Genomic DNA, 22,083 nt, shown 5'->3' on the forward strand with positions numbered 1-22,083 from the left:
GGTACTTGCCCTACTTAAAATTGTCTGTTTACTATATTTGGACTTGTTGCCCACAAATGTATTTTTTCGTAGTGGTTCACAAAATGTTCTGCAAATCATAGCAAATTTTGAATGTGCTTTGAACGGGATATGTGAATGAAGACAAAAAACAAAACAAAAAGACAACACTGATGACAACAGGACAAAATAGAAAAGGTAGCAACTGCAGTGGCTTCAACTTATACTGTGCACATAGTGCATGGCTCTAATTTGATGTACTGTATGAAGTGTACAGAATGAATGAACAATTTACAACTCTGAGGCAGCATACTACCCTAGCTTCTAAAGGTGTTACTGTTGCCATTTGTCCAGCACTACTTTTCTTGACCAGGTATGAGGTCTGCATTGGTGCAACTTCATTCCATGAGAATGTACCAAAGAAGTGTTGATAATATTACACAGGTATGCAGCACTTTTAGAAAAATTTTCCTCTGGCCTTGTCGATTATATGTCATTACAGCATATGATTCATCCCTTTGATATGCATTACAAAGTAGCCACTCATAACCAACAATTTCATCATCTACTTTGATCCATGGCAAGCACTGAGGTCATAAGTGTAGTTGTGCCAGATAGCAAAGATCCTGTAATTTAAGTGACATACATGCAAACATAACTGATCAAGAAAAAAGCAGAGTAATTGCAATGTGATCTAAAATTGCCTGGAACCTGAATGACACATCATCACATGATAACACTGTGCAGGAAAAATCTAGAGCACTAACCACATGATACTCAGTACTTAAAATTTTTGTCATGGTAACGAACTACTGCTGCACAAGACAGTGAAGTGCCACTGGGCAATAGGACTATTCATGTGATGTCACAGGCAGCATGTTTTCCTACCATGGTGTTGCTGGAGGTACATAAACACATCAGGATGAAGATGCAGTTTTTCACCAAGTTAGTTGAGTGCCATGGTGGCGGCTACTTTGGTGCACGACCTCTACAGTTTGCTAAGTGATCGAATTGCATGCTGGCCTTGGCTATTAAGAAAGAAGCAACAGTCAGTACCAAGTGACAGCAGATGTCACGTCTCCATTTGCTACCATGCTTAACGTACACTAATCATTGCTTACTGTGCAGCATAAAAGTTTCGACCATGAATTTTTCTAAATACCCTGTGATTTATGTCATACTAGTGGGATTCAACTGCACCTGCATTTCTAGTAGGACAGGGTCAGCATTGGTGCAGGAATATATCAACACCACCTCATGCCTGTTGTTTTTCTCAACTTGCACAAGCACTGGCTAACATATAGACAAAACTGGTATTGGTTTGTAACCTCATAATAGCTGCAAGCTCAATTACACATGGTTAGAATGGGTAATGTTGTATTGCTGTCACTTAGAGATGAAATTAACTGCTACAGTCAATCCACTGAGCTGTAATGCACTGTTGTTTTCAAAAGCTCTGCAGAAACTTAATCAGTGTGAGCAATAAAATGTGCTAATGTTTTGATAAGTACAGCTTCATCTTAAGTCGAACTGAGATTCACACAGCGGTGAACACACTGGTAAAACTTGGCATAAAACATGTGTTGCCTAAATGATGGCTGTTTTCCGAAGGCATTAAGAAACTACAGTAAAATTGTTCTATACAAGGCTTGCGTAGCTAGCCAATCACACCATGATATACCAAGACAGTAACAGATGATAGCAGCAATAAGTGGCCTTGAAGAACTACTAAGACGATACATAATACCACCGCTCAATAAGAGCCAAAATGTTTGAATAACATTGCACCTTTCCAAGAATTCATGATCGGCAGTGAGCCCACGGACTCTATGCAGAGGTACGCCTATGTGACACTTAGCTAGGTCAATTACTCACAGGGGACCTTGACTATGAGAAGGAAATTTACAGAAGAATAAAAATGGGCGGAGTGCATACAGCAGCCATTACCAAATCCTGACTGGAAGCTTACCACTGTTATTGAAAAGAAAAGCATACAATCACTGCATTCTACCAGGTGCTAACATATGGCGCAGAAACTTGGAGGTTAACAAAGAAGCTCGAGAAGAAGTTGGACCGTGCAAAGAGAGATGGAACAAAAAATGCTAGGCATAACGTTAAGAGATAGGAAGAGAGTGGTGTGGATCAGAGAGCAAACGAAAACAGCTGATATTCTAGTCAACAATAGGAAAACGAAAATGAAGCTGGACAGGCTATGTAATGCTTAGGGCAACCGGTAGACCATTAGAGTTACATAATAGGTGCCAAGGGAAGGGAAGTGCAGCCGAGGATGGCAGAAAATTTGGTGAGGTGGTGAAATTAGGAAATAATCAGGTGCAAGTTGGAATCAGATCACTGGGAGAGCCCTTCGTCCTGCAGTGAACATAATAGGCTGCTGCTGCTGCTGCTGATGATGACACCTTGGCAATAATTTTTAAATGCAAGAAATTATGAAAGGCTCGCCCTATTAATTTAGGCAAACCAGGTACCTATCTGATCAGCAGCACACAGCTCCATGCTTTCGTCAATAATTATTGATACCGTGAAACAGTTTTACCAGCCCAGACTTTAATAGATGTGGCTGCAATACCCTTCAACCTTAAATGTAGCAGAGGCTCTTGGTGTATTATAGGCAAACTACCAAGACATTTTGCTTTGGTAATGATGAATGAGCACACATTACTGCCAGCTGCTAAGATGGATGTTCTTTCAACTTGTGGATAGTATTTTATAACACGGTAAAAATGTTTTGCCTGATCTATTCTACTGGCTGCGACATCACAATTGCATTGATAGTGATGACGGTATGGAGATCTAAACAAAATGCCACCCATGTACTTTTTTGCAGAGCCGTTCAACTACAATCCTGCATTTTCTTTGAAGGCTTTATTTTCTTCAGTTCTGCTTTGCAGAAGCCTGCATACTAATTTAGCGTTAGAAAAAATAAAGGCACTTGGTGAGAACGAAGCCTGTAGATCCACGAAATTTTTGTGGATCCTTACATTGTGTGATGCAAAAAAAATTAAACTATAGTAGAAATTTACAGACAGGCAAAGCAGTGTAGCAAGAAAGGGATCATCATGATATATATATATATAGGACCAGGGCCATGATGTTGTAATGATGCATTCCACTCGATTCAATGCCACTCTTATCATCCCCCATCCATGGCCGGCAGATTCCTTTGGTAATAATGCAGGTGGAGTGTCGCTCTGACCATTGATGAAGTGCGGCAAGGAATAGCATTGGAAAAGGCATCGCTACAAAATGGTGGTGTGCGGTTCACTCAATAAACTCAGAAATTACATGAGTTTAAGCTACATAAAAAATGTTTTATCATTAGCAGTTCTGTGACTGGGCTAGTAGATGGAACATCCTGGCTAAATGGTGCGACTTCAGAGCAAAAGGGGGATGATGCTAGTGACAAGGTGACATACATTGTCCTGTCTATGTCACCTTTTAACACGTCCCCATTTATGCTATGAAACACTGCATCTAGCCATAAAATTTTACAGTGTACCCTACACTATAACATGCTCCATTCCCACATTTCTCCCACTACCTCACCCCACCCCAACTCACCCTCTAGATTACAAGCCCGAGAGGGCAACTTGTGCTGCTATATCCAGAACCATGCTTTTAAACAGGGTGTTTTAGTTTTCTTCTCTTTCAATTAGCCTGTCAACATGCAACAAAATCAACCACCAGCCAACTAGGCTTTCCAGGAAAGTCAACCTCTCAACTGCAAGAGGTGTTAGTCTGCAAAAGCAAGAGAGTTCCACTCAGCGCAATAAAGGAAAATTAGGGGGTGACGTAGACAGAACCACAACTAATTCCCTTAAGCTTGCCCACACTGCTTGGCCCCTTGGACCAGGTGGATGTCTGCCGGCTTGACAACCTTGTCACACTGCAAGTTCTACGTTTCATAGGCAGGAATATGTGCAGCCAACCTAGAGGCCTATACTGTGTTTCATACTTAAAAGGTGACGCTGCTGAAGCTATGCAAGCAGTAGTTCTGCCACAGAAGTCCCACTCCGCATGTTTTACAGTGCAGTTTTTTATCTGTAATGCTCTCTATCATATAACTAATTAATATATTACAACTATAACCTGTAGACAAAAGGTTACATCAAATTATGTATTATTCGTGCAACTTTGTGTCTCAATACAAGAACTATGGGTCACAAGCGCAAGGAGCCCTGCAGCTGCCATGCACAGAAATGTGTCCCTCCAATCGTTCGGTGGTAAATCCGGTAGCTTCAGATTTGTGACACTTTCAATGTAATGAATATGTCGTATTTTACAACATAAAAGTTAATGTTACTTAATGTTACCTCAAATTATATAATGTATACCTAGATCTTTCTTTCATATGTGACACACTACTTTCTGGTCGCAAATGCAAGCAATTAAAGATGCCTCTCTAGCCTTCGTAGCGTTGCCTGCTATGTATGAAAGAGTAGTATAGCAGACCTGGACAAGCTTCAATGTCTGCCCCCAGGGCCTTCTGGAGCTTGTACATGCCACTGGCTTATCCAACCTATTACAGTCCTTCCTTCCCATAGTTCTGCAAACCATTCTTTTTCAAAATAATCTAAAACAATTAAGTAGTCTAACTGCTGGAAGAGAACTTGCCTAGGCGCTTTCAAGTCAATGTTACTAGAACTAACTCAGTTTCACAGCTCCACTGAAAACATGGGCCCCGTGGCAGTCACAAAAACGAACAGCACTGCAATTGAGTTACCCTACCGGCAGCGCTTCCAGTTGCGCGTCTTCTTCACTGTGGCTACGTCCCGGGTGGTTGTTTTGTTGCTGCACATTTGTTGCGTCCTGCAGAAGTTCGTTTTGGAGCTTGTGCGAGTCTGCGGACGTTTGAAGCCTGATTTGTGTCGAGCACGCAATACCATCATCATCATCAGCCTATTTTATGTCCACTGCAGGATAAAAGCCTCTCCCTGCGATCTCCAATTACCCCTGTCCTGCACCAACTGATTCCAGCTAGCACCTGCAAATTTCTTATTTTCATCACCCCACCTATTCTTCTGGTGTCCTTGACTGCGCTTACCTTCTCATGGCACCCATTCTGTAACATTAATGGTCCGCCGGTTATCTAACCTACGCATTACATGACCTGCCCAGCTCCATTTTATTCTTTTAATGTCAATCAGATTGGCTACCCCCGTTTGCTGTCTGATCCACACCGCTCGCTTCCTGTCTCTTAACGTTACGCCTAACATTCTTCGTTCTATCGCTCTTTGTGCGGTCCTTAGCTTGTTCTGAAGCTTTTGTCAACCAACAAGTTTCTACCCCATATGTTAGCACTGGTAGAATGCATTGATTGTACACCTTTCTTTTTAGTGTAATAGTAAGCTTTCAGTAAGGATGACTATGTCTGCTGTATGCACTCCAACCCAATTTTATACTTCTGCAAATTTCCTTCTCATGATCAGGGTCCCCTGTGAGTAATTGACCTAGGTAAATGTATCCCTTCCCAGACTCTAGAGGCTGACTGGCGATCATGAACTCTTGTTCACTTGGCAGGCTATTGATCATTATACTTATTTTCTGCTTATTAATCTTCAAACCCACTCTTACACTCTCTCTGTTAAGGTCCTTAATCATTTGTTATAACTCGTCCCCAGTGTTGCTGAACAGGACAATGTCATCTGCAAACCTAAAGTTGCTCAGATATTTGCCGTTAATCCTTACTCCTAAGCCTTCCCAGTTTATTAGCTAAATAGCTTGAATACTTATTCTGAGCGTGCAATGAATAGCATTGGAGAGATAGTGTCTCCTTGTCTGCCCCCTTTCTTTATAGGTATCTTTCTACTTTTCTTATGTAGAATTAAAGCAGCTGTGGAATCTGTAGATATTTTCCAAGATATTTATGTAAGCCTTCTGTACTCCTTGATTATGTAATGCCTCTATGACTGCTGGTATCTATACTGAACCAAATGCCCTTTCATAATCAATGAAAGACATATAGAGAGGCTGATTGTACTTTGCAGATTTCTCAATTACCTGATTGATGACATGAATGTGATCCACTGTACAGTATCCCTTCCTGAAGCCAGCCTGTTTGCTTGGTTGACTGAAGTGTTGCCCTTATTCTATTGGAAATTATATTGGTGAATATTTTATACAATACTGGAAGTAAGCTAATGGGCTTATAATTTTTCAATTCTTTAATGTCTCCCTTTTTCTGGATTAGTATAATGTTGCCATTCTTCCAGTTCTCTGGGACCCTTGAAGTCAATAGACAGTTCGTATAAAGGGCCGTTAGTTTTTCAAGCATTATGTCTTCTCCATCTTTGATTAAGTCGACTTTTGTTCCATCTTCTCCAGCTGCTGTTCGCCGGGTCATGTCTTGCAAGACCCTTCTAACTCCATGGATTGCTAGTTATAGAAAGAGCTTCTGTATCTTGTTCATTACTACTTCGAATGAATGTAGCGTGGCTGCTCTGGGTACTGTACAGGTCAGTATAGAATTATTCCGCTGCTTTTACTATGTCTGTTGTTACTAACTGCTGCTGATATTACCCCGCTTATCTTTCAGTGCATACACCTTGGCTTGTCCTATGCCAAGTTTTCGTCTTACTGATTTCATGCTGTGTCCATTTTTATTGCTTCCTCAGTCTTTCTTACACTGTAATTTCAAATATTCCTTATTTTCTCCTTGTTGATCAGTTTCGACAATTCTGCGAATTCTATCTGATCTCTTGAGTTGGACACTTTCATTCTTTGTCTTTTCTTTATTAGGTCCTTTCCTATTGGTTGCCTTGGTGCATTACCTCCCACTTTAATTGCTGCTTCTGAAGCCAGCCTAGTTACGGTTTCATTCATTACCTCTATAACATCTTCATCTCGCTGTTCTAAGACTGCATATATGTTTGTAAGTGCCAGCCTTAATTGCTCTGCTTTTACCCTTACAGCATCTAGGTTGATTTGTTTCTTCTTGATCTCACTAACATATGATCACTGCACGTTACCCTACCTAACACTTCTACAGCCTGCACTATGTTGGGATCGGCATAAAGTATAAAGCATAAATTTCGTTTCTTGTTTCACCATTAAGGCTTTTCCAGGTCTACTTTTTGTTGCTAATGCTTCCTGATGAACATGTTCATTATTCGCAACTTATTCCTTTCCACAAATTCTACCAACATCTCTCCTCTGGTGTTTCTAGAATCGATGCTGTACTTGCCAATTGCTTGTTTGCCAGCCTGCTTTTTCCCCACTTTTGCAATGAAGTCGCCCATTACCACAGTATACTGAGTTTGCTCATCACGCTTTTCTCATCACTAATTCCACATCTTCATAAAACTGATCTACTTCATCATCATTATGATTGGAGGTAGGAGCGTAGGCTTGTACTACCTTTAATCTATATCTCTTAAGTTTTATTATGGCTACTGCTACCCTCTCATTAATGCTGCAGAATTTATCAATGTTGCCCACTATGCCCATTTGGATTAGGAATTCTACTCCCTACTGCTTCTTATCTGGAAGTCCCCTATAGCAGAGGACGTGGCCATTAGTCAGCACTGTATACGCCTCACAAGTTCTCCTAACCTCACTAAGGCCAATGATATCCGAAACAATGCCTGATAGTTCCTCAAAGAGGCCTGCTAAGCTAGCTTCACTATCAATGTGTTTTGCTCCGAGTTGAAAAAGCAGCTACAAGTCATCCACTTTAAATGCATAAGCATTTTTCGGTGAGTACCACAGCTCCACCGCGCGAAAAGTGTAATGCCTTGCACCTGCACAAAGAATGCATAATTTGCAAAGTTAACATGTTTAATCATTATAATAATACAAATGTTGATGACTGGTAGCTTTATAAGCAATAAGGAACAATTCAAACAACCAAAGAATAAAACTGATCAGAGAATACCCATAGGAGCACATAGAGCTCCAGGGAAAATGCACAGGGAAGCTTATAGTAGAGGTGGGCCAACTCGAAAGTTGGGTTGGACTACCATGAAGTTTGGACATGGACCAACTTAAATTTGGGGGTGGGCCAGCGTGCAATATGACCAACTTACTCGAAAGAAATGCATAGCTTATATAGGATGTAAAAGAGCTCTCCATTTGCAGATGTCGCAATAAAGAGTAATTTTTAAAGCTTGTTCATGTTATTCAGTAGTATTTTTTTTTTTGCTTCTTCCCTCATTAGCTATCCTGCTTTTATCCCTCTTTCGCATAATCAATTATGAACGGCCTTATCTGGAAGACACATCCAGTCACGATTGATGTTGGAGTAGCTCCGTAGTATGGCAAAGCGGTTGAAATCGAAGCGTTCACATGTAAGCCTTAGGATTCATACTGCGCTTGCGAAGCTGTCACTCATAGTGAAAATCATGAACTCTAATTGCGAGAGCAGTACAGCTTTTCGGTGGAGTAATAAATTGACACGTACGAGCGAACGTGTGTGCAATACCAAGCTGCAGCGCCACTGAAGCAGCAGCTGACGTGGCCGACCGGTAACTGGACTCAACTGCAGCACCGTTAGTTCTTGCGACTACTGCGTGGGCCACATGCTTGCGTTGGCCAATATGTGGAGCTGCAAAACTGAGTTGATTCTAGTAATGTTGCTTCAGCTAGTGATGTGAGCCCCTGCAACCTTGCTGCACAAATGCAGCTGCCATGGTGCATGCTCACCAAACCTCTTGTGCAGCAGAACATGCTTCTGTTAGATTTCTGTTTTGGAACAGCGCTATGGCAGCGTGCACAGGCAGTCCTGCACAGGCACGTACAGTGGTATGGATCACCTATTATGCTATGCTAAGTTGCCCTGTTCTATACCCATAGATGTCACTGCATTATGGATATTACATTACGCTATAACCACATTATTATTCTATTGACTTGTAAAGGTCCTCCTTACATTATATTCATGCAAATGCAGTAATTAGGGAGCACTACTTTTGTAGATTGCTCAAAGTTATATCTTTATAATATGGTTCTTCGTCTTGGTACTTGTGCAAAATAAAACCAAGACAATGGCCAATGTGATCACATAACCAATACTCATTTCATAAAATGTTTGCTCACATACAACTTGACCTCACCATATGATCACGTAATTTTTAACCCCTGCACTTCTAATTAACAGTGCTGCACATTTTTGCTTTCGTTTATTGCTACTTAATGCTCTTAAACAATGCTTCTGTGAATTACGAGCCTAAAAAAAAAAAAAAGACAAGAGAAGGAAAGCTGTAACTTGCAATGATACTAGTCAGAACGTATTGTTTGGCTAGTTGATCTGTCATGGCAAAACATAATGGTAGATACCTGGGCTTGCTGACGTGGTGTAAGTAGCTCTGCAGCATAACAGTCAACAGAAGATGAGGGGACAACGCACAGCACTACGTCATCCCCCCTTTGCCTGTGTGTGTCCAAACAGCTAGTACATTCATTTTTGTGGTCGAAATAAAACAGTCCGTATATACTTAAATAACACCTATTCAAAACAGAGGGCACTACAGTTTTTCACATAAGTCACAAGATGCTAAATATCTGTTACTAGGGAGACTTTACTAGCTCTTTTTGCTGCTGCCCTAATGTGGAATGAACGCCTACCTGTGGGGATGGAACCTCACTTTTACTAGGCAGCTTCCCTAGGAACCATGAAGAAATACTGCTGACAACTGCACTCTGGAGAAAAGATGGAGCAATTGCAGATGATTCATAAATTTAGTTGCACACAAAAATAGTACTGTTCTTGTCTTCTATATCTATTTATGTCACAGCAAATACTGAACAATAGCATAACTTTAGTGTAATGCAGTGTTTCTAACAAAATACAGCCAATAATCTCTTTGAATGCAGATGAAAGGGAGGGTGTTGAATGTGTGCTTCATAATTTGCTGCCTCACCACCACTGCCAAGAAGCTATGATAGGCAGCAGTAAGTTTGCAGCAGATTCTTTTGGGACTGACAGCAAGAACCACACCAGTAAGCTTAATAGCCTTTATGATGCACAAACATGTACACGTATACTGGCAGTGAATATGTCAAACCACAAATGGAATGAGTCTATAAAGACACATCTGAAGAATACAGCCCCGCTGGTACCAACCATTACTACTCTTACATGCTTACTCTGACAAGAATAAAGCCACCCCATTCCTCCTTTGGCATTTGAATATTAGTCTCAGTGCACATTGACCTTTTTCGTGGAGCAGTTTGTTCTAGAGAACCGAGATAGCGCTTCCGGTGGTGCGCTGCACATCACCTCAGCGACAGCACATGAATACAAAACCATTACAGCTTCCACTTTGCTACTGTGCTCCAATCATGCCAGATTGAAACATTCGGTTTGAAGACATATGCACTAGTTGGCTGCAAAAATAGTGGCTGGCATATTAAGGAATGGAATGAATCTGTGTAGCCAAGTTCACGGACTGTTGCTGCAACTGTCCGCACATGTTACCGGCACTTAGAGATGTACAGCTCTCTTTGAGGATACAGAAATTTGCTCATCTGCCAGCGTTGTATTGCTAACCTTCAAAGAAAGTGCTTCAGCCCCAGAACATTGGCAAGAATGAGTACTGTTCGTTAAACAATGACAAAGGGAGTAGTGCTGCTTCCTGTCATAGTATGTTTCGTGCACAGTATAGTATCTACACACATCTACCCCAACTGGCTCGGAATCTTATGCCCACTATCAGCTAACGTGTCAAGAATAAGTTAATGGGCACACACTTGAATATATGCGCACCATATACGCACAATAAATGACGGACTACACCGATAGCGTATGAATAGTCGAAGCTGAATGTATTGTGATGGTCCACAAGAGTAAGCAAGTTACTAGCGATAATACATCTTTGCTACAAGGTATTACAATGTACAGTATAAAATGGCTGTTTCAAGCCTTGCATGCACACCCACAAGCGATCAGGTAGGAATAATCAGATAGTGACTGCACCAAGGAAGTTTACTGAGTCAGAAATGTAACAGGCCGCTGCTTCAAAATATTTGCCAAATAAAGAATGAAGAGCAAAACCAGAGCCCTACCATGTTTTGGAAGGACGCTAGCAAAACACACTAATCCTGACTCCACTCAAGAGCGGTAAGTTTGGATGGCTTGGAATGCATATTTAGCCTCGCTTTTAAAACAAGCACCACATACGTTGCTCGCACTGTTTGGACATAGCTTAATCAGCTTCCAAAGCATTTTTGCATGTTCTCTAAAGCTGTGGCCAAAGCTTTGTGTTGTCCACCCAGTCACTGTCTACGATATCTCCCAAAACACAGGTTTGCTAAGCCGTACTGGCCTCATACATACCCATTGTAAACACGGAGGCAATGGAGGCAGTTGAGGCAAGCAATGGACGCATCAACATGTGATCAAACATGGCAGCGCCCATGGGATCGCCACGAAAAGGGTCAATATTGATACAATGCTAACCATTAACTAATAGCAGTGACAGCGTGCCAAGAGTGCATAAGGAAAATGATAAAGGGCATATGAGGCTATGCAGAAGATATTGGCCAGGAAGTAATAAAACTTTCAAAGTACAGTCAAACCATGATATAGAAAAACCTAGATATAACAAATCATTGAATATATTGAAATAAATAAAAAATTCAGTTGCAGATGCTTTACTTCATTGAGTACTGCCTGCTATAACGAAATTGAAAATGTGGGATCTGACACAGCAGCAAATTCTTGTTTGGATGTGCCTTAGAATAAGGATTCCGATACAAAAATGTCAAATATGGCCACTGGCAGATTTTCTAGACCTGCGCAACAATTCTCTATGAGAACCATACTCGCAGACAACTTTTCTTGACTATGAAGTGAAGGCTACAAAACCGAATTATGCCTGTGGTACCGTTGCTGGAAGTAGACCTGTAATTTCATTCACATTTCCTTACGTGGAAAATAGAGAACATAGCTCTTTTGTTTTGCAGAGCATACAATTTGAAATTAAATGTAACATTCATCATGTCAGCTACTGGTATTTATTGTATTTTTAGCTTGCCCTCTCAAGTTTCCATACATGCAAGACCGTTACACATGTTACGCATTCCTCAATGGTAAAATGGCCCCTGTGTAGCCTGGTAAGTCACTCTATAGTCACTCATTGCCTGCTGTCGCACCTGTTAGCTCTCCTGAAAGACTGAGGACCAACTTCAGCAACAAATGGCTGCCTTAGCACACAAAACAAGTGTGTTCAATGACTACGCGGATATCAGGCAAATCTATCTGGAAATCATAAGAGTCGGCACTACAAACAACCAAGTGTGCAGACTTATGTGGTGCTGGCTCTACCGATGCCGATTTCCCATTCTCATCGACATCAAGGTCACACGGCTGCTCCGGGGCTCAGAAGGAGGCTGCGCTGCTTGCTGTTCTGACCTCTAAACATAAGGGATGTCTTTGATTAGCTTCAGAAAGTCACGTGAAGCTGATTGTGTTTGTCTTCACTAATGTAAAGAAGCTAGGCACGGTCGGTGAAGCTGAAATTGAAACTGGGGCCAAACTCGCGCGGAATAATTTGGATACGTGTGTTCAGCTCTACCCGCATAGCTTTCACTTCATGGCCAAGAAAAGTTTTCCCCAAGCATAAGTGCCTTTCAGAAAACACTGTATTTGTCAGGTGCACTTTCAAGAAAACAAAGCAAATTGGAGCGCACCAACCAGTGAAAAATAAAGCCATGCTAGGTGCTGCTTTTGTGAACTCAGTGTGTAAAAGGCTTTGTCACCGACAACTTTGAATTCTTGAATTTAGAACAGTGCGACAATGGACAGCGACAGTAGTGAACGCAGGCAGCAGTGCAGTCTCTTGTGCTGCTCTAAACACAATACGTTCAACCAACACACTCAAATTCTGATATTGTCAACTTGGAACTGCGGATGCTGTACAGGGCTGGATTTGTTCATTAGGGCATTGTGTGAGTGTATTGCGAGACTAGTTGCTTCCGAGAAGACATGACTTTCTGTGTCTGCTGTGCCAAAGGTGACAGCATGCTTGGGGGTAGGCAATATAAATGTGGAAGGCCGGGCGCCACTTTCTTCTGCCGTGTCAGAAGGTTGCTGCGACCTGCCCTGGCCCAAGCTGAGGCCCTAGTCGCCTTGAGAATGGGAGAGAGTGTTGGTGGGCAGAAGTAACACAAATTAAATGAGGTTTGAGAACGGCACTTTACAGTGCTTGCATTGGTGAAGACAGGAATGTGTTGTGGACAGTCATGGAAACAGTAGAAGGTGAGGAGAGACAATGATTAGACTAGGAGACGAGATGATGATGGGAGGAGAAAATGCAGTATGTTACAGATGTTACCCGCTGCTGTAGCGAGTATAGTTTAGGGAATATCTTAAGTGTGCAGTGCATCGGTAAAGAAAATCTGAAAATAAGTTTCAGACTCCCCTGTGGCACTGTGACCATTCCAAAAGCAATGTACAGGGTAATCCACTCTTAATGCAAACATGGCACAGTGTGGCTGCACATTGAAGCTAAGCAGTGCAGGTGCACAGGGGCTTGGAAGTGGGGCTTCATGTTGTCTGCTAAAGCACAATGCATTCCCGCGCTTTAGCAGACGACACAAAGGCCCACCTCCAAGCCGCTCTCACTTACACTGCTTAGCTTCTACGCGCGGCCACGCCACGTGTGTAAGTACTCCTGCAGCTCGGCCATGCTGCATTGTGTTCATACTAAGAGTGTATGACCCTTATTACGGTTGGCGTCCGGCACCACGTGCAGAAAGGAATTTCACCCGACCTTCTCTCGCCATGCCTTGTCGAAATGAGGCGTGACTGCTCCTGTTACGGTTGGTGTCCAGCACCATGTGCAGAAAGGAATTTCTCTCACCCGACCTTCACACACCTTGGCTCGTCGAAATGAAGCGCGACTTCCTAATTCGCCATGACCATTTCGATTGTCTGCCGGTCTGGCGGAAGCCCCGTAGTGTTTACAGGCCTCTTTTGTGTGTGTGTGTGTGCGACTTTAGAGGGACCCTTTCCTCGAATGGCCAAAGTCTACAGGAGAACTTCCACGAACCAGCAACGCGCAAAAGAGACAGGCAAGCGTCTACAACTCCAGAAGGCGGGATGGCCTCCTCCTTGCAGCCGGCTCGGTATAACCAGAGGAGCAGGAGCCTTCTGTCTGTGCCGGTCATGTGACGTCGATGGAAGCAAGATCCCTCTCACAATTGTAGAGAGCCTATTTAACGGGCTCCGAAATGTACTTTTGATCACTTCATTCTCTTCTCATTATTTTTCATCAACTTTGAATAAACCGTGCAAGTTTCGCACTAGAAATCGCCTCGCCCTTGCTTGGTCACCATGGTCTACCGGATGCCTGCAACCCGCCGACAACGCCACGCTACCCAATAAGTAAAGTTGGTCAAGCTTCAATAGGCAGGCGCCGCTACAACTCGGCAGCAGTACGATACGCTACTTTGGAATACGCAACACCCTGTACAATAAGTGAAATTTTCGATGCCATACAATGCACTGCTCAATTTTTTGGATGAGATTTATGAATGTGATGCTGTAAACATGGCAGCCGTGTACAAAGTTGCCACGAAGTCATCTTGGTACCAAGCTGCAATCATGGTTGCAGACTACTGACAACTGACAACTAGCGCTGGTTAGGCCTGGCAGCCTTAGCAATATGGCTGTGATAAAGAATTGTTGATGGCTGGCAGAGTGGCTGCTTGGTGGAGTGCCTGGCAGTAACTGTTATGGGAAGCTTGACATAAACATGTTTGTACCAGGCGCTTGACCTAGACTGATGGCAGTAGTAGTGGAGTTCACATTGACATTCAGCCCCCTCTACGGCTGAAAAATCGGTCGCCGGCTGTACTCAGCAAGAGCAACTTGAAATGACCCATTCTGGATGCATGTGCATTGTTTGGTCAATAGCTTGGCTTAATTGGACATTAGCAGGCAAACCAACGTGTCAGTCCCCTGTGATCACATTGATGATAACATTGTGATCGCATTGTGGGCAAGTCTTTCCTATACTCTGTTTCATACATAGCAGGCAACGCCATGAAGGCTAGAGAGACTTCTCTCACTGTTCGCGTTTGCGACCATAAAGTAATGCGTTACATATGAAAGAACAATACAGTTAAACTTCGATATAATGAACTTCAATATTGACGTGTATATTCTACTTAGAAGACAACGACGATGGGAGCAATAACGGACTCCGTCTAGTGGGTGGCTGAAATTTGGGAGAAGACGAAGAAGACGTGTCTCGGTTCCGTTTGTTTTTTGAACAGGTTGTCCTATTGTTCTTGAACGTCTCCCTGTCTTCTGTCCGCGCTGTACCACGACACTGGTGGAGGCGCTGGGTACTGTGTTCGCCTGATGCTCCGGAGTCCTTCTGGGAGTCGTTCATCTAGCCCAGAGGCATTGTCACCAGTTACGACACCTGTACATCGCTTTAGTCGCCGACTGCTAGGCCTTGCCCCGGAGTATTCCCCTCTTCAACCACCTCTCTCCGGCAGCACCACACATCTCGTAATGACCGAAACCAGCTCACCGCAAGCACCCCAAAGCAGCTGGATTCCCAGTCCACAACAGGTAACCGTTCTGCATCCACTGGTTCCCGATCGCTATCGCGGTGCAGTCTTCGAAGACATTGAAGACTGGCTTGACAAGTATGAACGCGTCGCACAGATTAACCAGTGGACTGAGCAGCAAAAGCTTTCCCACGTCTATTTCGCCCTTGACGACAGTGGCCGTACTTGGTACGAGAACCGTGAAGCTAGCCTGACGACGTGGAATGACTTTCGGCAGAAGATCATGGATACTTTTGCAAGTGCCAACCGACGCGACCGCGCCCAACAGATGATGGAGCTACGGGTGCAACAACCTAATGAGTCGATCACAATGTTCGCCGAGGACATGGCCCACCTCTTCCGTAGAGCTGACCCGAATATGACCGAAGATAGGAAGTTGCGCTACCTCATGTGAGGTTAAAAGAGAAGTTGTTCGCGGGGCTTGTGCGGAATCCACCAGTCACCGTCGCTGACTTTATCAAAGAGGCTACGGCTATTGAGCGGGCCCTTCATCAATGGTGCAGGCAGTACGTTCGACTGTCCACCAGCAATGCAATCAATGCCGCCGCAGGGACTGCCGAGTATCAGAATTCCTTGCGTGATCAGAGAGCTTGTCAGAGAGGAAGTGCAAAAGATTCTGACACTGACGTTGGATAGACCTGTAGCATCAATCGCTGAAGTGGTGCGCAACGAAATCAGGCAGGCGTTCCTGGCAGTCGATTTTTAAGATCACCAGCGTCCCATGACTTACGCCGCTGCTGTACGATGTCCACCACCCGTCAGAACCACATCGCCGTACCACCAGCCTCCAACAGCCGCTCCTTGGTCGCCGCCGCAAAAGGATGCTTCGAGGCGCGCACCCGTTATGCCACTACAGTCCCACTAGCAGCCGTCGTTCGCCGCCCCTTGGTCAACGCCGCAAAACGACGCTACGGGACGGCCGCAATTTCGGAAAACCGATGTATGGCGCACCGTTGATAGGCGATCACTTTGCTTTCACTGCGGAGGCGCTGGCCATATTTCGTGTAATTGCTGTCATTGCGACACGTCATTTTAACCTCATCGTCCGTGGTCCTATGGTCGACGTGCAAGTGACGATTTCATGCTACGCTGCAACAACGCTACTTTTCGGGAACCTCCAATAGTGCACCCGAATGATGAATCCGTGCCCAACGATAGGTCCAATTTCGGCCGTCGGTCGCATTCTCCAACCCCTCCACGTCAGATGGCTTCACCTACTGGACGTACTTTTGCTGACCTCCGAGGACGAAGGTCGCCCAACCCACGCCGGGGAGAAACTGAAGGTGGCGACCTTGAGGGGTGAGGTTGCAGGCCCGCTGCAATACAATAAAAAGCCCCCAACACTCCCGCTGCAGAACGCTGTGAAGCCGATAAACGCCAAAGAAATTGTGAGCGCCGACATTTATGTTTTGGTGGACGGACAGCCAGTGACAGCGCTAGTCGACACTGGTGCCGACTTCTTGATAATGAGTCAGGAACTCGTCCTCCACCTGAAGAAAGTAAAGACGCCATGGACGGGACCTCACATAAGGACGGCAGGCGGTCAATTACTGATGCCTACTGGAAGATGTACTTCTAGAATTGATATCGGGGATTCTTCTTTCGTGGCCGCTTTCATCGTTCTGCCTGTGTGCTGTAAAGATTTGATTATTGGAGTGGATTTTCTTAAAGAAAATGGCGGCGTAATTAACATCTCGGATCGCATGGTGACGTTTTATAAGAGTCCTGGTTTAGTCTATTGCTTATCGCCGCAACACCACTCCTTTCGTCTAACAGAAGATGACGTCGTCATCCCACCTCGATCATGTACCCTTGTTTCGGTAGCATGTGACGTACCGTTTCATTGCGAAGGCGTTGCCGACCAAATAACCATGTTGTTGTTCACTCATGGTATCTCGGTCGCATGAGGAATCGTAAATGTCACCGATGGGCGCATGAACCTGTTGCTAACAAATTTTAGCACAGAGCGAAGGCGCCTTCCAAAGGGCACGGCTGTGGCTCATTTTAATGGTGTTGCGGATGTCCGCGGCTGCTGTTCACTACTCCAAGAAGCACCTACGCAAGACCCAGCTCCTGTACTTGATGTCAGCACTGCTTTGTCGCCACACGAACGAGAACGGCATCTTACGCTACTGGCCAAATTCAGCGACTGCTTTGCGTTGACGTCCAGCGTCGGTCTGACACCTCTAACAAAGCACCGAATAATTACAGAGGATACGGCAAGACCAATTCACCAAAATCCTTATTGTGTTGCTCCCAGAGAACGTGAAGCCACACAACATCAAGTGACAAAAATGCTCAAAGACGACGTGATCCAACCATCAATGAGTCCCTGGGCATCTCCTGTAGTTCTAGTCAAGAAAAACGACGGCAGCTTGCGTTTCTGTGTGGACTACCGAAAACTAAATCAAGTGACAAAGAAAGATGTGTACCCGCTTCCCCGTATAGACGATTCACTCGACAGGCTTCAACACGCGCGTTACTTCTCTTCAATGGATTTAAAAAGCGGATATTGGCAAGTCGAGGTAGACCCGAGAGACTGTGAAAAAACTGCTTTTGTGACACCAGATGGCCTATACGAATTTAAGGTTTTGCCTTTCGACTTGTGCTCTGCCCCTGCTACTTTCCAACGCCTCATGGACACTGTGCTTTCAGGCCTGAAGTGGAAAACCTGCTTAGTATACCTCGACGACGTCATCATATTCTCCGCAACATTTGAAGAACATCTCGAATGGCTTGAAGCGGTTCTGCAGTTCATCCGGTCCGCCGGCCTTACCCTGAAACCGGAGAAGTGCCACTTTGGCTTTGCGGAACTACAGTTTTTTGGTCACGTCGTCAGCCACGCAGGTGTCCGCCCGGATTCTGAAAAAATTGCCACCGTCGCACAGTTTCCCGTACCATCCAATACAAAGGCTGTCAGGCGCTTCCTTGGCCTCTGCCTATTACCGGCAGTTTATTGCAGACTTCACTCATATTGCGTCGCCGTTAACTCGCCTGACCAGAGACGACGTTGCTTTTGTATGGGGCGACGAAGAGCAAGGTGCATTCAACGACTTGCGGGAACGTCTCCAGACACTTCCAGTGCTTGCTTACTTTGATGAGATTGCTCCTACATTGCTCCACACTGATGCAAGCATTGTTGGCTTGGGAGCTGTTCTTGTGCGACAGCAGGAGGGCACAGAAAGAGTACTTGCCTATGCAAGTAGAACACTCTCACGCACAGAGGCTAATTACTCCACGACTGAGAAAGAATGCCTCGCCGTAGTATGGGCGGTTATGAAATTTCGCCCATATTTGTATGGCCCCCACTTCACAGTTATAAGCGACCACCATTCACTGTGTTGGTTGACAAACCTTAAAGATCCTTCAGGACGACTGGCGCGTTGGAGCCTACGGTTGCAAGAGTTTGACGATGACTGTCAAGTACAAGTCGAGGAAACGACATACGGATGCTGACTGCCTGTCTCGATTGCCGATAGAGTCGTCTGCTCCACCCAAAGAAGACTCGGCATTTCTTTGTGTTCTGGACACACCCACCATCGCGCAACAACAACAGGACGACCCTGAGTTGCTTGAACTCATCAATTACTTAGAGGGCAGATCTGAAAAACTGCCTAGAGTTTTCGCGAGAGGACTGCTGTCATTTTGTTTGCGGGCGAAAGTACCTTACAAACGAAACTTTTCTTCGACCGGGCCCCCCTATCTGCTCGTCAATCCTGCAGCTCTTCGTACGGAAGTACTTGAAGCCTGTCACAACGAGGTGACTTCTGGCCACTTAGGCTACACGAGAACGCTGGCCAGAGTGAAGCAGAGGTACTACTGGCCAAGACTTACCACCACCGTGAAACATCACGTTCGCACTTGCCTCGACTGCCAGAGGCGCAAGTCGCCTCCGTCAAAACCAGCTGGCCTCCTATAACCTGACCAGGTTCCTCGAAGACCATTTGACCAAATCGGAATGGATATATTGGGCCCACTTCCTACTTCTACTGCAGGGAATCGCTTTGTTATCGCCGCAACCGACTATCTCACAAGTTACGCTGAAACAAAGGCAATCCAGAGAAGTACAACAGCCGAGGTGGCGCGCTTTTTCATTGAGCATATTGTGTTGCGACGCGGTGCACCAACTGTCGTAATAACAGACCGAGGAACCGCATTCACGGCTGCACTGTTAGATCACATCTTGCTGCTAAGTGTAACGTCTCATCGGAAGTCAACCGCCTACCATCCACAAACCAACGGATTAACAGAACGCCTAAGCAAAACAATTGAAGACATGCTCTCCATGTACGTGGATGTTGAACAGAAAAATTGGGACGACATCCTTATATCACCTTTGCATTATACCTTATACCACCTTATATCGACCTTATATCACCTTTGCATACAACACAGCGAAACAAGAGACAACGCGCATGACTCCGTTCACCCTTGTTCACGGACGGGATGTATGAACGATGGATGCGATGCTTCCACACGACTTTGACGACACTGATACGGACGCTGATGTGTTTACGCAACGCGCAGAAGAGGCTCGGCAGCTCGCACGCTTGCGGATCTGCCAGCAGCAAGACTACGACGCAGGGCGCTATGATCTTAACCATCGAATGGTCATCTATGACGTCGGCGACAGAGTGTGGGTTTGGACACCCATGCGGAAACGAGGCCTCTCCAAATAGCAGTTAAGATGATACTTCAGACCATATCGAGTATTGCACCGACTCAGTGATGTCACATACGACGTCGTCCCCGATAGTGCCAGTTGTACGCGGCACTGAACGCATTATCCTGAACTTGTGCACGTTGTCCGCATGAAGCTGTATGTGAGCGAATAACTATGCGAGAGACTCTTACTTCCGCGAGTGACATTTCTGGTTTAGCATCGGGGCGATGCTCTTTTAGGGAGGGACAAATGACGTGTATATTCTACTTTGAAGACAACGACGATGGGGGCAATAACGGACTCCGTCTAGTGGGTGGCTGAGATTTGGGAGAAGACAAAGAAGATGTGCCTCGGTTCCGTTTGTTTTTTGTACAGGTTGTCCTGTTGTTCTTGAATGTCTCCCTGTCTTCTGTCTGCGTTGTATCGCGACAATATAGTGAAATTGTCGATATAATGAAGAATTTAACTTTTCATAACCTCTTGTCCATAGAACCCCATATATTTAAAACCTCAATTTAACAAGTGTTTGTATGCTATTTCAACAAAGTACAATGAAATTTCGCTTCCGCCACAAAGGGACGTGGAGACAATAAACAGAAACTTCTGCTGACGCAGATGGTCAAATGATTGAATTACAAGCGGTGGCTTGCAAACGCACCTCTCAAATCGTGTGTGGCATGACAAGAGTGACAACTGAACTGGAGCTACATCGTGTTCCGTATAAAGTTCAAGTGCAATAAGATCCACTTGCGCCCCGCGTACTTTGTGCTTTAGGTGCAAGTGAAAGTGTGCAAGGATTAGACAAGATGGTGGCTTCACAAGCGCCACCTTCTTGCATGAGCAAAAGGACAGAAGGGGAGGGTAGCGAGCTCATGGTGATGCAATAAAGCTTGTGTGAGGGGTGGGAGGAGGACGGGTAAGTTCGCACGCGTCGCGATTTATGGCGCGGATCTTGGCCATGGTTGCGTATGGCTGTAAGCGCAGCTCAGCACATCCTATTAGACCTTGCCCTTGAGCGCGGGAGTTGGCCGACGTTGAGGTAGACTTTGAGAACGAAATGAGAATACAGGAGTTAGAACACAGGACTTAGAAAGGACTGAGACAGGAATTACAAACAAGTAAAATAACAGTAAACAGTTATCATTGGCCGGCAGCGAATCGTATGCTGCGGCCCGCAGCAAGAAGCATGTCTGTGAATGTCTCTCCCTTTCCAATGGCTCGCTGGCTTATAACCCCTTCAGTACATCGGATCACGTCACTTTCAGCCAATCATTGAGCCCATACAGGTGTCATCATTTTCGTCCAATCGGCGAGCCCATACAGGTGTCATGTTCGGCCAATGGGGACACTCACTGAGCTCTCTCCTCCGATGGCTGCGCCTGTCCCATGCTGCCTCCTTGCCTGTTCATCCCCAATAACCTTTCTGTGCTGTAAAGCAACTTTTCTCGGGACTAAGGTCAATCACCTCGAAATGTGCCGAACTACATGTATACTTTTGAGGAATCGCTACACAGGGGGGGAGAAGACAAAAGCTTCCCGTACGGCACGAGGGCAGGTTGTTGTGATCGGCCATTCGCCCCACAACACCCTTCGGTCACGGCTCACACGATTTTGGGGAACGGGCCGACGGCCTCGTCAAAATGGTTCTCGACACAGATGAATTATAACCAACGCGGGAGTACCTCGTTCAGGGGAGGTTTGAGCAATTAGCGTGATACAGCTATCACTTGTGAGCTGCACAAATTGGCATGTCCAAACTAAAGCCCCTCCATCCACGCGCCACCGCCGCTTTCTTAAGTAGTAGCGACAACCATTGTTGTGCACCGCCTTTTCCCCTCACACCAAATCCGGTTCCGGTATTTCTGGTTCCGGCATTTCCGGTACCG

At 45.0% G+C, this 22,083-nt stretch overlaps 1 protein-coding gene across 3 annotated transcripts in view; it reads right to left on the reverse strand.

Annotated features, from left to right (window-relative positions):
• The window catches only part of LOC135906167 (transcription factor A, mitochondrial-like), a 58,296-nt gene that overhangs the window by 5,962 nt on the left and 30,251 nt on the right, over positions 1-22,083 (reverse strand). For 2 of the 3 annotated variants that reach the window (XM_065437420.1, XM_065437419.1), the window contains exon 6: positions 9,577-9,651. The exons of the other annotated variant lie outside the window; for it this stretch is intronic. In XM_065437420.1, the coding sequence (XP_065293492.1) occupies positions 9,577-9,651 (75 nt within the window). The remainder of the gene's footprint in view (positions 1-9,576; positions 9,652-22,083) is intronic. 3 annotated transcript variants of the gene reach the window in all.

The sequence above is a fragment of the Dermacentor albipictus genome, chromosome 1 (genome assembly GCF_038994185.2).
Source record: "Dermacentor albipictus isolate Rhodes 1998 colony chromosome 1, USDA_Dalb.pri_finalv2, whole genome shotgun sequence".
NCBI classification, from domain to species: domain Eukaryota; kingdom Metazoa; phylum Arthropoda; class Arachnida; order Ixodida; family Ixodidae; genus Dermacentor; species Dermacentor albipictus.